Consider the following 18,013-nt stretch of genomic DNA (forward strand, 5'->3'; position numbering starts at 1 on the left):
ATGTATGTATGTATGTATGTATGTATGTATGTATGTATGTATGTATGTATGTATGTATGTATGTATGTATGTATGTATGTATGTATGTATGTATGTATGTATGTATGTATGTATGTATGTATGTATGTATGTATGTATGTATGTATGTATGTATGTATGTATGTATGTATTCATAAATGTATGCATGTATGTACGGATGGATGGATAGATGCATCTATGCATGTACGATTTATTTGGACCATAAGCTTTTTAAACCAATCAAATCTTACTGCATTTTTACGCATATTTACTCTCAGATAAACGCGTAGCACTCAAGAAATATTATCATGAAAACCACAAGCAGATGGGGAAAATTCGGCTTTTAAATCTAACCGTTGTTAATACAGAAAAGTTCAATGATGTAGATTTTGAAAAAGAATTTCATTTGAAAACTAAATTGTTCTTGATTTCTGGCATAACTGGCATTGGGAAAACAAGTTTTATTCAAATGTGTCTCTTAAATTGGGCAAATGAATCATTATGGAGCGATATAGATTTGGTGTTTTATTTAGAATTTAACCAATTAATTTGCTGTCATGGTGATAGCATTGACAAAAATGTTATAACACAATACTCTAATGTTTCAAAAGACTGGAATAACATTTCAAACTCTTCAAAGCTGTTTGTAATTGATGGGTTGGATGGTGACTTGATCGATTCCTCCTTTATCAAAGAATTAGCTAAAACGTTGAAAAATCCGAACAACAAATGTATTGTCGCTGGTAGATTTAGAGATATAAAATTGTTTAAGGAGAAATTTAAACAAGAAAAGGAATCACTGGAAATTGCATCATTTCAAGTAACAGGTTTTAATGATGATGAGATTAAAGAATATATCCAAAATATTGATAATCGAAAGGAAAAGATAAACGATTATCTTAACGCCTTTCACTTCGCCAAATCCATGACATCTGTACCATTTTGTTTAAAAAGAATATGTGAAGTTATTAGTGCTTCTTCAATGGACGGCAAATATTCTTTTAACAGCATGACTGAATTTTACAGTAACATTTTTTTATACTTTTTGCAAACTTATGTTAACAAAAACAATATACCAGCGGATGCTGTGATGCAGTTTTTATCAGAAATCTGTGAACTAGCTTATTGTAATTTTAATGAAGACAAAGGCTCTAAAAAACAAAACATGACAGGTTTTGAAGAAATCTATTATAAAGAATTTGAAGCACTCTTTGGTGATAAGCATGCTAACCAATCCTTATTGAATTTATGTGCTTCTATTCATGCGTACAAACATTTAAGTCCTAAGGAAATTATAGGCAACGAAAATTTACGCCTCTGTGTATCAATGATCTGCGGAATAATGAATTCAAAAGATAAAGTTAAAGAAGGTTTAGGAGACTATTTTCAACCCATAGCGACGGGTTCAAATGAAGAAAGAAAGAATCAGTTGCTTTGCATGATTTGTGGTAAGTCTTATTGTTAATTGATCGGCATAAAATCTTTTAAGTTTCAAATTTTGTATGATGCATTTTTTTGGCTTGATATTTGATGGTAGGAAACTTCACCGAATGATAAACTTTTTTAAAACAAAATAAAAGATAAATGATTATTAAACTAATAATTTGTTTTCCTCACTTTAACCTTTTTTTTTAATTTTAATATTTTCATTCTTTTATGTTATCTTACTATTACTACGCAAAGTATTATGTTGAAATTTACATTTCTTTTTATATCTTATCAGTTGTTTGGCACAAACATTGGCTGATTTACTTTTAAATGTTAGTTTATCTTTAAATGTTATTTTCTAAAATGCTGCTTAAGCATACCAAACAAAAAATGAATAAATTGAAATTATATATAAGAAAATAACAATATTTGACACAATTATATTTAGTTCTCAACAAAGCAAATAGAAAATGTTCAGTGTCAGTAATTAAAAATTAATTTCTTTCAATGTTCATTACTAAACATTATTCATGCTAAGAAAAATTCATTGTTAATTTTCAACTTAAATCTGCACAGTAGCAAACTTTATAAAGAACTTTAACATTTAATGGGATTAGCATTTAAAAATTAATTGGTAATAGACAAAAATTTTAAAGTTGATTAATTGGTTATAATATTGGTTATAAACTATAATGTAAGAAAAATCTTTCAAATCATCGCATTAAAGGAAAGATTACGCAACATTTTAATGCAACATAATTTGAAGTGGTAAAAAAGTTACTTCCATTTTTATAAAATTTCATAAAGTTTGTGTTACATTTATATCATAGTCAGATTAAACTAAACTTCTTTATGGTAACGTATTGACATGACATGTTTAGAATCTCTTCCAAAGATGGCACTTTTCGGTATGTAACTTTTACATTTATCTTTTTGTCCGTTATAAAATCCTAATTTCAAGGTAAAATCACATTTTTATTAAAAGTAGAATAGCAATTGATTCGCAAGTATCATTAGAACTATCGTTAGATTAGACATATGATTGCGTGAAACTATTTTTGTGCGTTTCATCTTTAGGTTAACTCTGAGATTAATTGTATGAGATAAAAGAATAAAACAAAAAATCATTCAAATTTATTTTAAAGTGTTTAGGGTTTAATAGCTTCAATTATGAATGTTGCTAAAGATGTCTTTGTAATATTTATATGTAAAGATAAAGCAGGGCCAATGCTATAAACATAAAAAACGAAGTTTTTTCCGTAAAATACGAAGTTTTTACCGTAAAAAGCGAAGAAAAAAAAAGTCCATTGCTGTAAACATTCAAAAAATTCCGTTTTTAAGATAAAAACTTTGCTATTAAATCCAATGCTATAAACGAATCAGGGAATCGCCTTTTCAGATAAAAAAAATGCGTTTTTTCGAAAAAAAATTTAGATTTTTTATCTCAATTGTAGATATTTTCTTCGTGATTTTTAGCGGCCATTGTTGGAACAACGTTAGCGCTTCAAAATCATTGAACATTCTTTGTTTGTGTTTTTATGTAGATATTTTATAGATAAAACTGAAAAGGATTTTGGTAACTTCATAATGAACTAATTACTTAAAATCTGCATTTAATCGATTATTCAGTTCCTTGTTGTGCTTCGTTAACAATGCATGCATGCATTTAAAATTCTATACTTATTTATGAAGGTTTTCGATAGTAATTTTGGTTAAACAAATTTTTCATAGTTTGACTAAAGAAAAGTATAAATAGTCGATAAATATGCCATATAATACAAAAATGCACAACAAAATAATACACAAATACACAACAAAATAAAATGCTGTCTAAAGAACTTAAAATGTTACTAGCAATAAAGATCAGAGAAAACAAAGAAGTTCTTCTTGGAAAGCTTAGTATGTTTACATATATACATATATATATATATATATATATATATATATATATATATATATATATATATATATATATATATATATATATATATATATACACTGCCTAAAAGAACAACACTGCCTAAAAGAACAACAAAGTTCTCATGGTTTTCTATTTCCTACCGGGGTCCGTACCTGTATAACAAAATAATATCAAAAAATATAGAACTTAAAGTATTAAATAATCCTGCCAACTTAAAAAATAAAATAAAACACCTCATACTTAATATCAACAATTATATTGATATGTATTAAACTTAACAACAGAATCTATACTGAAATATTTATGTGTATCACTGACTGTGTTTTGACTATATATAAATATGAAATAGACTTTATTTAAAAATTTGAAAAGGTATTCCATGATAAGTCTTCATAGACTTCTACGAGTTTTCCTTTACAACAACATATATATATATTTGAAGTAACAAGAAAATTTCTTGTCTTTTTATCTTTTTCTTATTTTTATTTTATTATTTTTAAAAAATACTGATAGTCTTTATGATAAGAAACTATACTAATTTACGTTATACTTGTTAAACCACGTTTTATTATGATGTGTTATACTTGCTAAACCACTTTTTATTATGATGTTATACGTGGTAATATTATGTTATACTCTTCTTTTTATTTACGTTGCATTATATGTAGTTTTAATGTAACGATGTGTAAATTTATTGAAGTTGTATAAAAAAAAAAAAAAAAAAAAAAAAAAAAAAAATATATTATATATATATATATATATATATATATATATATATATATATATATATTTAATATATGAACTTCAATAAATACGAATTCTCTTAATACTAATTTTTTATTTTATCTAAGAAATTTTCGCTAGATTATTGATACTAGCATCTTCAGCTTTAATTACAAATATTTATTAAATTAAATTACAAACATTAACGGTAATGTCACTTTTTAATGGCTTCTTTAAACTTCGCTTTAGTTGGGCTTCTTTAATATTTCGTAGGTATAAAAAGTATGGCGTCCAGAATTGCATTTTTACATATTGACCATCATCTAAATTCATACCTCCATTTTTAGGTCCGCATTTGTTGAACTGAATTTCGATTGCCTCTCGAACTTTTCTTTCAAATTTTTTGGGTTCTACTTTTAGCGTCTTTACTTGATTCCATTTTATATTACATGAACATTTAATTTTATGATGGCCAATTGCATATTGTTCTAATTTTTCTTCAAAAACATTTTTTTGGTATTGTTTTGTTCTTGTTGCTATTTTCATTTTTGTTTCGCCGATGTATTTTTGTTTACACTCGCATTCTATCAGGTATACTCCGGAATGGCTATTTGATGGTAGTTCTGTTTTGTTGCGCGAAGTTAGTAAAGATTTAAGATTTGCACTGGATTTAAAGACTGCCCTGTAACCTGCTTTCCTAAAGATTTTTCGAAGTTTTGGTGATAATACTGGGATCCAAGGTAGTGATATAGTTGGCATAGTGTCTTCGTTGTTAGATAATACTATTTCATTATTTGAGTGTCGTTTTTTTATAACAATATTTGCAAGGTCTTGTAATTTCTTCTTTTCGTATCCATTTTCAGCAAACACACTTATTAGGATATCGATTTCTTTATTTAAAAATTTTTCAGAGCAAATTGATAAAGCTCTATGAATAAATCCTTTAAATATTCCTTCTAAGAATTTTGGATCGTGGTTTGAATTGGGCTTAACCTGAATATTTGTTATTGCTTTTTTTCGATGTATGTTAAAATCATATTTACCTTTTTGATTATTTGTTATTTGGATCTCTAAAAAATTTAATCTTTTGTTTTCATCTTCCAATTCAATTGTGTATTTGATGGCATGATGTTGACTGTTTAATATTTGTTGAAAACGGATGGCATTATTTTTATTTGTAAATCTTGCGTGGCTATCATCTACGTACCTGAAAAACGATTTTATTTCTAACGGTGGATTAGAATGAAGCGCAATATTGATTGCTTTATTTTCAAAAAATTGCAGGAAACCTTCCGCAAGTACTACCATGAGTGAAAGTCCTATTGGACCTGAATCTACAAGTTCATGAATTTCTTCATTCCATAAAAAATAACATTTATATAAACACAGTTCTATTAGTGATTTTATTTCTAAAACGCTTAGTTTTGTTAGTTTATTTAAATTTGAGAAGTGCTCTAACATATCAAGAAGAATTTTTGTAGCCTCTCCCAGAGGAATTGATGGATATATTGACAACGTCATAAGATACTTGTATTTCATCATTTGATATATTCCAAAGTTTAGCTGTTTTTACAAAAGTTGACGAATTTTTTAACTTTGTTATGTTTTTATCTAAGATTGGTAAAAATATATTTACTAGATATTGTGATATTCCGTAACTTGGTGTCCCGATGGACATACAACTCGAAGCGATTTGGTATTAATTTATGTTTTACACACTTTTGAAGAAAGATATATTGATTCTTCGATTTTGCCATATTTGTTTTTGCTTGTTGTAATTTTTTTGTTTCTTTATATATATATATATATATATATATATATATATATATATATATATATATATATATATATATATATATATATATTACAAATGTTATAGCATAAGTATGTAATATATAGTATATATTAACATAATATAAGTATGTAATCAATCATATTTCTAAAAAAAGATTTTACATTCAAGTTTACATACAAATAGTTATAAACTAATGTAAAGTAAACTATTACAAGGGTAATAATAATGGCAACTTAATCATTATATTCAAAAACAGTAGCAACAGCAGAGATATATTACAGTATATAAAATTAACAATGATAACATGATGTAATGTATAGTAGGGTGGTCCTTATTCGTTACAAAAAAAATTTTCTTCAATTTTCTGACGAGGCACCCCCTTCAATGGTTGACGTTTATGAAAAAGTAATTGTACTGAAAATTTTATTTGAAAAAAATGCATTTTAGGGGTCTCTACCGCAGAGTTTATATCTATAAAAGTGCCCACAGAAGGCTCATATGCTCAGTATTCTACAATATGAATGATTAGGACAAATATGATCACAGAGCACAACATTGCTTTATTGAAGCACATTTAAACAACTGTTACAGGGTTACATATTGTAATTATTATTGTCCTTCTGTGTTGAGACTGTCAAAGTGACAAAAACCGTCTAGTTAGTCCATTGCCAGGGTATTCTTCGCTTGATCAGGAAATCGCTGGCGGTACTTCTTTACAATTAAGAGAAGGCACTGTTTCTGCTCCTCATCGTTTGTGTGCAGCTTGTTGTATTCGTCCATTAAGGCAACTCCACGTTCTGCTATGTCATTCACAACTCTCATACTACTGACAGTGTTCTTCGCCAACTGATAGTCAGCATCTGCAGACCAGAGCTTCACATCTTTGTTGAGGAAAGTTGACGGTAGACCAGTGATGGTGAAGAATCTACGACTGCTCTCGGTGACAAAGTCTTCCAAGTTCTTGGAGCTCACCAGCGTAGGATCAACAGTTATCCTCTTCAAAGGATATTCTGCACCCGGTGCTTGCAGGGCACTGACCATCAGACGTTTAGTGTCATCGGAGACTTCGTCATCAAAGAAAGCCAATGCAATCAGTTCTTCTGACAAGTACCACAAATGTCCTAAAATTTTCTTCATTGCGATCTGAGAGACTGCTTGATTCTGTGCCTTGTATTTCTCGATCTCCTTGATAAGCTCGAGATCAACACGAGGCGAAGATGGCGCTGACGGCGCTCTAAACCAGGCCTTGACATACAGAGTCACTGTGAAAAGACACACGTCTGCTATTCCCTTCTCTTCTTTCTTTGTCATTTTGAACTGGCTTCTCAGCATCCATATTTTCAATTAATAAATAGCCTTGGCCATCCATCTGGCTTGATGCGGTCCTGCCGGAGCTTTGAATGAGCATCCTTGAGATGGAACGCCTCCCAGAAACATTATTGTCAGCTCTAGCAGTTCGCGATAATCATCACGAGGCTGAAACTGCTGCAGCTGGTTTTCAGCAAATGCAATAATTTTATTTGAAACACTGGAAACGGCACTGTGCACGATGTCATTCGAACTAGATGCCTGAAAGTTTGACCGGTCGATGATTTCCCAACTGCTTTGAAACCTTTTAAAAATCCTTTGAAGGGCCAAGAGAAAGAGTAACCGTTGCCTCTAAGACTATTTCTAAAATGTGATGACGGCAAGCAAACCAGAGCAAATCTTTGTCAAACTTCTGCTCCAGTAGGATGCAAGCACCACTTCTTGGACCACTATTGACGGAAGTAGTGTCGAAGCACACGCACTTGACTTTATTAGCTATGCCCCACGCTACAGTTACATCATAAACAGCTGTTGCTGCAGCTTCTCCAGTTCCAGATGGCAGCTTCGGTACACAAAGAATTTGGTCAACTCCTAGTCCAGACACGAGGATTGGGAGCCGGTCCACAATTTTTTTGCTACTGATATCTTCCAGCAATTTCCCATCCCAGTGTATTGTTAGTGGAACTGTTGGCTTAAATTCTGCTTTCAAGTTCTCTGCCATTCTCTGCCTACATTTCATCCTTTCTCTTCAAATGGACGATCGATTGATATTAAACTCTGCTGGGTCATGACCGAGGTGCTGCAGTGCTGGAGTCAGGACTAGTGCAGCATTTCTATCACTGACCTTTGCCATATCCAGACATACTGCTAACTTGTCATTCAGTATTTTGTGTGTGCCACGTTTACGTTTAGTTCTCTTTGAAGTTGTGGTTGATGATGGCTCACCAAATCCTTCATTATCATTACCAGACTCCTGTTCGCTTTCGGAATTCTGAAGAATAGCTTTCTCCTCTCTGGCCACTCTGTCCTGTTCTTCTCTCTCTTTTCTTCTCTTGAAGTTTTCTTCTCTACTGTGAACATCTCTTTCTCTTTTGGCCATGGCTTTGTAAACACTTTTCATTTTACCACGTCGTCCCGCCTCACGCTGAGCTAACAGGAACTCCCTGTCCTCCTGCATGCTAATCATCTTCATGGCGTCCGCATGAGCAATGTCAAAAAGACTCTCTAAGCCATCCTTCCATTCTTCTTCCTTCTTCAGTAGACTTTCAGAGCGCTTTGCTTTATTTTCCTTATTTTTCTTCAGTTTGTCATATTCATGGAACAGACATTCAACTTTTTCAACAACGTGTTTTTTCAACCGTGTCGGGATGCGGGCTTTAGCCCACACTTCAAGAACGTCATTAGTTGTTGAATGTGATGCTTCACGAACGGTCTGTTTGGTGGCCTCTTTGTAATAGAAGAAAAGTGCCATGACTTCCTTCTTTGACGGTAACTTTGTAGAGCTGAGAATTTCAGACATTTGGCCTATCAGCCACAACTCAGTTTCTCGTCTTGTAGTTGGTTTCGAAGTCCTACAGCAAGCATTGGCCATCTCCCTTAAAATAATAAATTTTATTTGTTACCATCCAATTTAATTATTCAAACTATATGTAATTTCTAACAAAAACTTATAGAGCTCAGAAAACTAACTGACAAAATTTATGTTATGCAATATAAATAAACAACAATGACATATTAAAACTCTGACAAGGTCTAAAACCAATAAATAAAATACACAATTATGTGCATAAATGAAAAGTCAAGTTCGATACTATGGCACTCAGGCAATTGATATTAATTAACAATTTAAAATGGATTTAGCACAGCGGATCGGTCATTCTGTCTGTTTTATAATAATTCATTGTTAAATCAATATAATTTGGCAAATTAATATTTAAGCAAAAATAAACAAAGAAAACACTCACTTTTGATCCAGTATCCACTAGGTCAGTTGTTACGGAAGTTTCCCTGAGAGAGTCAGTAGTCACTAATGGCTGACAGCTGGTGAAATGCATTCTGGATAATTTAACAATAAATAAGTAACATCATATTGATAAATTATGCAGGCGGTATAGTGTGCAGTGAAAGAGTTCACCAGTATAACAACTAGTGACATGCAGCCACGGAACCCCACATGATACTTAACTATTATATATGTGGTAAGGACCTCTAAATGTTTTCAGATTTAGCTGATTTTTTTTGTGAATTCTTTATGCATGCATATAAACAAAATTCAAGGGTGTCCTGTACAAAAATCAAACTTTGAAAATTAAGGACCACCCTAATGTATAGTATATATCAATTTTATATATATGTAAATATATATATATATATATATATATATATATATATATATATATATATATATATATATATATATATATATATATATATATATATATATATATATATATATATATATATATATATATATATATATATATATATATATATATATATATACTTCCAATAGTTTTATTAACTTAATACACTAACATTGAAAATAGCTTCTCCTACACTGTATAATACGATAAATTGTGTTGATAAAGATTCCATGACAGTCTCTGAGAACATGAAAAAAACATTTGTGCCAATAAAATGAAGAAATACCATTATCTGGAGACGTACTGAAATGCTTTTATTTCGCTTAGTATAATGTTGCAAACCATCTTTAAGCCTAGTTTCTAAAAATCTAATAAAGCTCTTGGGACTCGATAGTGCTCTCGAAAAACGTTGTCAGAAACATCTTCGTTAAAAAAGCGACCATTAAACTAAAATGATATTGAAAAACTAATCAAAAATATAATTTCTGCGCCTATTTAGTATGATTTCTGATTTTGTTCGATGAAAAATCATTAAAAAAAACATCAAAGTTTAGTAATTTTAAGTAATGTTTTAAACACCAACCTCTCGAGGCAATCGGTGGCGAAGCTCATTTTCTGCAACTTCGAAATCTAAGTCTTCATCCGAAAAAATTAAAACCATGTTCGTACTTTAATTTTACACAGTTTTTTTAAACACCAAATACTAGAATGTAAAAATATTCATAAAAATAGAATAGACAGCACAGCATACTTAATGACTAATAAAATTTATTAAGTAGGCCTACTAAATAAAAATTACAATAAAAATTACTATTATATTACTACTATATATTACAGATAAAAAAAGTTCGTGAATTTTAGTGACGTATACGTTTTATGCTTTATAGCAATGGCCGAAAAAAATACAAACAGCGATAAATTCTTCGAGTTTTCGAATTTTTTTACGTTAAAATAATTTACTTAAAAAATTGCGTTTTTACGAAAGATTTTTTTTCTCGAAAAAAACTTCGAATTGTTTACAGCATTGTCCCCAGAATAGAAAATAATCAAGTATTTGAAATTACTAACAAACATTTGTTTACATCAATAGTTCAATAGAAGATGTCAAAGATATTTTATAGAAATTCTCTTACAAGGAGGTCAATAGAGATTCGGACCGAAGAACCGAAGACTTATGTGAAAAGCGATGTACAATTAGTTATTGAGAATGGTTTAGGAGTAAAAGGCACACATGCATCTTAGCTTCATGAACAACAATGACATCTTAATTCATCATCAGAGTAGACAATTATTTGAATAAAAGTTTGAAAAGTTGAAATCCTAGTTGTTGTACTTTTGCACTAAAAATTAGTTTGACATGAAAAAAATTAAGATGAAAAAAATCCAAACTTTAGACTAAGAATTTTTGAAAGATTGATAGTAAAATGGTCCGTACAAAGTTTGAAAATAGTTTAGAGGTGGAAACTTAGAGAGAAGTTCCTTTGTAAAAAAAAAATATATTAAAAATATATTATCACTAATAAAATATTATTTGGAAAACTTATTTTTATTATCTTATTACAACTTATATATAATTACGACTTATTATTATGTATAAATTAGAAGTTTGATAAAAGTTAGAAATGGATAATATTGTTTTTTTCCCCTAAATTTGATCTTGTTCAGGTAAAAATGAGGATCAAGAGTTTTTCATGGAATGCTTTTACGAAGCACAAGCTACCATCTCCGATAAAATGAAGCGAGCGATGAAACGTCGAGAGTGGCTGCTTTTTATATCCGATGAAAGTGAACCATGGAAAATAATACAAAAAAAGTATTTCTTCGAGAACTTCTTTGCTAAAAAAATGAAGTTGAAGTATTTGGGTGTTAAGAAAGTACGTTTATCCTCGGATGAAATGGACCTAATCAAAGAGTGTTCGAAAAACGTTTCTTGGGTCATCTTTAAATCCCCTGTGAAAATCGAAGGGTGGACACCAGGCAATAATTTTAAACTCTTGTGGATATTTATAGATAGCAACATCACAAAAACGGACTTTGAATGTTTTTATCCATGGATTGAGCGGTGTGAAATGTTGCGTCTTTCTATAAACAAAAACGTTTCCTTCATTAAAAGTATTTGTGATACAATTAAAAAGTACTCTAATATCAGGAAACTTAAGGTCCGCTACTGTGAGGAAAACTTTAACAGCATTAAAGGCTTTAAATCATATGTGGAGAAAATGCCTCAATCAAGCTCATAATTAATTTAAGATTATGTTCTGGCTTCTTCTGATAAACAAATCGAATCTAAAAATTCAATTCGAATATAATTGGTTGGTTTATATTGTAAATTATGTCTGTATTACAAAATATTATGATTAAAGAAACTTGAAAATTTTTTTGGGGCTCGGATAGTGTAAACAGTTTTGAAATTTTTCAAAGTTTATTTGAAAAGTTGGTTATAAAAATGAAAAATTGGTTTTAAATTTAGAAAAAATAATTCGAGTGAAGAAAGGGGGTTTGGGAATAAGTGAAAAACATAAATTATACATAATTCTAAAAGAAAAGAGAATAAACTAATGGAAAGTTGTTTTACATATGGTCGAAATATGAAGGTTCGATTCCTTCTTCTTTGTTTAAATGTAATTAACTAACAAATTGTAAAATTTAAGTAATTAATAAGATTTTGAAATAGAAATTTGTTTTAAGTTTGGCTTAAAGAACTCTCTTAAATTAATGACTTTAAAAGAAAAAAAGGTTAGATTCAGATGTGTTCATAAAACTAGGTAAAATGATATGATGTTCGACGCTTGTAAAACATACTTTGCTATGCTACTACGATATCAAGTATTGCCCTGTGTAAAATTCGCCACAATAGTAAATGTCTAGAAATTTATGTTTCTTTAAATAATTTACAGGATATTTACAGGATGGTACACAGGATAAAAGAGGACAAAAAAAGTTGTTACCAAAAACTAGATGAAAACCGATAAAGTAATTGCATGGTGGACCTTTCCAAACGTTGATTTGGCAAGAGCGTACTTACTAAAAACCTATATAATATTGACATTTGGTATAAGTTTAAAGAATATACTTTATATACTTTATTATATATATATATATATATATATATATATATATATATATATATATATATATATATATATATATATTAGGGTGTTTCTTATTTTATTATTTCAATTTTTGTATGGGCCACCCTGCCATTTAGTTCATTATCATAAAAATGTAGTATCTTTTTTTTTTTTTTTTTAGAATGATTTTTAGGGGTCGCTACCGACCCTTCAGTATTGCGTAAATGTACCCTAAAAAAAATTATGTTGCGTATGATGTTATACAACAAAAGTGGTTGGTGCTTAGCGTACAAACCTCTTTTAACTAGTAATTCTTTTACTTTTAGTGTGCAGAATTGTGTCTATGATGCTTAATTGTTCCTTTTGCAGGTTAAACTAGTGTAACTACTGTACAATGATGGCTTCATCAACCAGTACAACGATAGCTACCAGAAAGAAAACGGAGAAATGGCTTATTGGACAGATGTCCTCTTCTTTAGATAGTGTTATGCTTCCATCAAAAAGGGAAGTGTTGGCCCTTTTCTTCCATTACAAGCAGATTACCAAGCAAAGAATTAGGGAAGCATTACATCCCACAGCAAATGATATTTTTGAAGTTTGGTCAAAGGCCCGATTACCAGTGCAATTAAAGAAGCACGTTGTCCCTAAAATCGAAAACATTTACAAGGAATGGGAAAAGTTGAAGAAAAATAAAGGGAATAAAGTTAGCGTTCATATTATTTGAAACAAAAGGAAGACCAATGGAATAAAGGGTTAGAAGAACTATTCGATAATGCCCATGCCAACGCATTGGAAATGATCAACATTCAGGAGGACTTGTACTTCCTATTATGTCAAAGAGAGAAAATTCGGAGAGGCAAAATGGGTCCAGTCGATAACAAATTGGCAAAGCAAGAAGAAGTATCAAGAAGTATCAAAAAGGCAAAAAGAAATGAACCGAAAAAGGGACCGAGAGGAGATGGCAAGAAAATCTCGAGAACAAACAGTGGTTCTTTCATCATCATCTAAAGGTGAAGATAACCCTAAAGAAGATAGCATAACTCAAGAAGATGCCTTGCTTGGTAACCAAGATAACCCTGAGCCATCAACTTCAGGTACACCGACTCCAAAGCATCATAGACGTGGCAGGAAAAATATACTGAATGAGAAGTTGGCAGCTAATTTAGATGTGGCTAAATTGAGTGATCGTGGGGCGGCACTTGTGTTAACACCGCCATTAAAACTTCTTGGTCATGATCTAACAGAATACAATGTTATTCCAGCTTCCATTCGAAGGGAACGAATAAAACACCGCAAGAAGATAGCAGAAGGTTTAAGGAAGGAATTAAAACCAGAAGTTCATTTATGTATTCATTGGGATGGAAAATTACTCGCTGACATCACCGGTAAAGAAACTGTTGACCGACTTCCAATTCTAGTATCTGGAGTAGGAGTGCAGCAGCTTCTTATTGTCCCAAAACTACCATCAGGAACAATGCGGCATCTGCAGTGCAAGACGTGTCAGTGGCATGGGGAATTAACGATCAAGTAAAGTGCATGTGCTTTAATACTACTGCAGCCAATACTGGGCCAAGAAATGGGGCTTGCATTCTTCTAGAGCAGAAGTTTGGGAAAGATATGTTGTGGTTGGTATGTCGTCACCACATTCTGGAAATTATTTTGGAAGCAGTAGTTTTGCTGTGTCTCGGCCCTTCAAGTGTACCTGACATACTACTCTTTAAAAGATTTCAGAAAAGTTGGATCTCATTTGATTCTACAAAGTACCACACAGCACAGTCTGATAAGAACGCTTCAAATGCTCTTACCGATATCACTGATGAAAGAATCGTCTTTTGCAAAAATCAACTACAAATTTTTCAACCTCGTGACTACTACCGAGAACTTTTGGAGTTGTCTATTGTTTTTTGGGAGGAGTACCTTTGAGGGGCATTTTATTTAGAGCTCCTGCCGTTCTACACTGTGCTCGCTGGATGGCGAAAGCTATTTATGCGTTGAAGGTTTGAATGTTTAGAGACCACTTCAGGTTGACAAAAAGAGAGGAGAAGGGAATAAGGGATATTTGCCTTTTCACGGTTCGACTGTACATTACAGCCTGGTACAGATCTCCTGAAGCAACCTCAGCTCCTAGATTTGATTTGCAGCTCTTGAAAGACTTGGATGCTTACAAGACTCAGCATCCTGAGATCTCGAAAATTGCTGTGAAGAAGTTACAAGGGCATCTCTGGTACCTATCAGAGGAACTTGTTGCTGTAGCTTTTTTTAATGATGAGGTTTGCCCTGAGATGAAGGTCAAGATGGTCCAAGCATTGAACAATGTTTCAGATTATATACCTATGAAACGGGCTACTGTGGACAGCTCAGTTATCCAAGAAAAGAAACTGGAGGACTTTGTCACGTTTAATACACGAAGATTTTTCAGCATCACAGGACTTCCATCACACTTTCTTAAAAACAGTGTGAGCGAATGGGAACATAATGATGAGTTCAAGACTGTAAAGTCCACTGTTCGAAGCATGAAGGTTGTCAACGACATTGCAGAACTTGGCGTAGCACTAACGGACGAAAATAGTAGACTACATACAAATAACGAAGAGCAAAAGCAGTTCCTGTTGTTGGTAGTTCAAAAATATAGACAGAAATATCCTGACAGAAAAAAGACAACTCTCATGAGCGATTAATCTTAGTACTAGGGATTGCAATCCCGGAGGTTCTTTTCAATCCCGGGATTTCGGGATTGAAAAACATCAATCCCGGGATCCCGGGATTAAAAAAACAGATACAACTTTTATATAGTATTAAGTAGAATAAAAACATTACATTTAACTAAAAATATATTTATTAAATGAATTTAATTTAACATGTTAATTAAATTTTACATGTTAATGTTAAAAAATTATGTTAGAAATAAGGAGATATGTTTTGTTTTTTGTGCTTCGAAATGCGACTTCAGGAAGCGTCCAAAGTTTTATCGCCCAAACGGTTACGAATTTTTGTATTGAACAGTCCAGCGGAAGAAAATGTCCGCTCAGCCTCGACACTTGTCGATTTCACGGTCGTTTGAAAAGAATAAACTCTTTCTAACTAATCGCCACCTGTACCCACATTTTCAAAAAGTGTCATTTCTTTTTGAAATTTTGATGACAATATTTCATGTCTAATTGGTTTTATTGGTGATTGTCCTCCTTTAATAACATCAAGTTCCTCTTCAATACTTAAAGTATTACTTTCAAACTCAGGAGCCATTTTAGGTTCCTCAATCAAATCCAGCATGTCAGACTCAACTGATACTCTTACTAGAGCAGGATCGGAAGCATTTAATCTTTCCAACAATTCTATTAAAAGTTTTCGACATTTAAATGAAGAAGGCACTGTAATTATTTCTTCATCGACTTCAACGGGGCTTCGACCATTATGCAGGTATTGCAGAAGTCCACTCATATCGGTTCAGCGTTCATGCATGCGAGTCATTAAAGCTCTACGCATTTCTTTGCTTGTATTATTGTCAGCATCTTTTAATTTTGTAAGCATGAAATTAATTGCAATGTCGGCTGTAAACAGGTTAGAATCTCGACGACATATTGCTTCAACTGTTGCTTTAATGGGAACTAAAGTTGTAATAATCTCTGATAATATTGTCACTTCATTATGTGACAGAGCTATAGAATTATCTTGCACTGGGTAAATATCAATTCATGATTTTTGTATTCAATTTTTTACTTTTTAAAATCGTTTAAGCATTAACAGAAGGCTGCTCCACCGTGTCTTGCAGCCCATTATTAAAGACAGTTGTTTTCCAAATTCAGCCTTACTATATTTTTGTAAGGTGTCGTTCTTGGCAGGTGATTGTTTAAATTTTAGTATTAGTTTGCGTACTTTTTTAATGACTGGCCCATAATGAACTTCATTTAGTTCATTTAGTTCTTATCTTTCATGATTCTAGTCCAACAAATCTTCCTCAGTGTCCTCATTCTCGAATGAATCACTGTCAGAAAATTCATTGTTAAAATCTGGCTGATTTGCATCGAATTCATACAGGCCTATGTGTATGAAGTCCTTTTGTTGAGCCATCACCAATTTTTAAAATTTTCTTGCAGTTTGGTAATTTACACATCGCTATTTGGCCTTTTTCATCCCGTAGAAAATATTTCCAAACAGCTGAGTTTTTTTTAATTGTAAAACCCACATACGACATGCTGATTTTATTTTTAATTATAAGATTCTCCCTTATAAGAAACGCGCTTTTCTTCAGTTTGAAAAAACTGATAATAGTAAATAAGCTATAAAAAATTATTAACAATAGTATTAAAAAATCTAACTAAAAAATTATTAACAACTAAGGTATTAAAAAATCTAACTAATTTAACGCGAATATTTTCAAAGTGTTTACGTAAATAACTTTTTAGAAACAACGTAAATTTGTATTATATAACAAATTATTATAAAATAAATATAAACCGTATGTAATGATACAAAGTGTGGGTATCGCAAGCAAGCATACTATAATAATATTTTTTATTGCTTACAAATCTATTATTTAAATCAGATCGTATTCAATTTTTAAATAGTGTATATGCTAACCAACATGACATAGTGCGAAGATTTTCACTTTTGTTTTTCTCTAAATCAATCCTTTTCGATATCGTATTTTATTACACAACCGAAAATACAATGCTTTTTACAATTTTATGCTAAATAAAAATTATTTTATTGATACGCAAAATTGTTGGTATTTTTATATATTTTTTTATTGCGCTTTGTTTTGTTCGATCTAAAAGGGAATCACGGGATTGATGTTAGACAATCCCGGGATTTCGGGATCATAAAAAAGGTCGGGATCCCAGGATTCCGGGATTACAATCGCTACTTAGTACAGTAACTATTGTCTTAAATAAACCTAAAATCATCCAGTAGATAATTTACTTTTATCAGAAATCAAGACTGAAACTGAAAATTGGAAAAAATTATTCCAACGTATTCTAGATGTTATTATTTTTCTTTCTGAACGTGGATTAGCACTTTTTTGTTCTAACCAACAAATAGGTGATCGAGCGAATGGAAACTTTTTAGGTATTATTGAGCTTCTTAGGAAATATGACCCACTTTTAGCTGCGCATGTTAAACATGTTAGAGAATCACAACAGAGTAAGCAGCGAATGCCAAGCTCATTATCTTTCAACACGAATTCAGAACAAATTTATTGATATTTGTGGTTCACATGTTCAAACAGCAATCCTCCATGAAATTGTGAAAGCAAAATGTTTTTCAATAATAGTTGATGCTACTCCAGATTGCTCGTACAAGGAGCAAACTACTCTGGCTATTTGTTATGTTAAAATTTTAGATAATTCAAACTTTTCAGTTGAAGAAAGATTTATTTTATTTGACA

The 18,013-nt window shown here is 31.4% G+C and overlaps 1 protein-coding gene and 1 long non-coding RNA gene across 2 annotated transcripts in view; one reads left to right on the forward strand and one right to left on the reverse strand.

Moving 5' to 3' along the window:
• The window catches only part of LOC149878205 (uncharacterized), a 24,347-nt gene extending 12,425 nt beyond the window's left edge, over positions 1 to 11,922 (forward strand). The window contains exons 3-5 of the mRNA XM_090072812.1: positions 297 to 1,466; positions 2,328 to 2,354; positions 11,222 to 11,922. Of these exons, the coding sequence (XP_089928938.1) occupies positions 297 to 1,466; positions 2,328 to 2,354; positions 11,222 to 11,796 (1,772 nt within the window). The 3' untranslated portion in view covers positions 11,797 to 11,922. The remainder of the gene's footprint in view (positions 1 to 296; positions 1,467 to 2,327; positions 2,355 to 11,221) is intronic.
• Positions 9,826 to 10,247, reverse strand: LOC149878207 (uncharacterized). Its single transcript, XR_016447500.1, has 2 exons — positions 10,140 to 10,247; positions 9,826 to 10,003 (listed from the first exon to the last, which is right to left on the reverse strand). It is a non-coding gene; the product is annotated as an uncharacterized LOC149878207 (long non-coding RNA).
• Positions 11,923 to 18,013: the final 6,091 nt, after the last annotated feature.

This window comes from Hydra viridissima, unplaced genomic scaffold, assembly GCF_058129835.1.
Source record: "Hydra viridissima isolate aposymbiotic clone 2 unplaced genomic scaffold, HvirCarnegie_v1 scaffold_15, whole genome shotgun sequence".
NCBI lineage: Eukaryota > Metazoa > Cnidaria > Hydrozoa > Anthoathecata > Hydridae > Hydra > Hydra viridissima.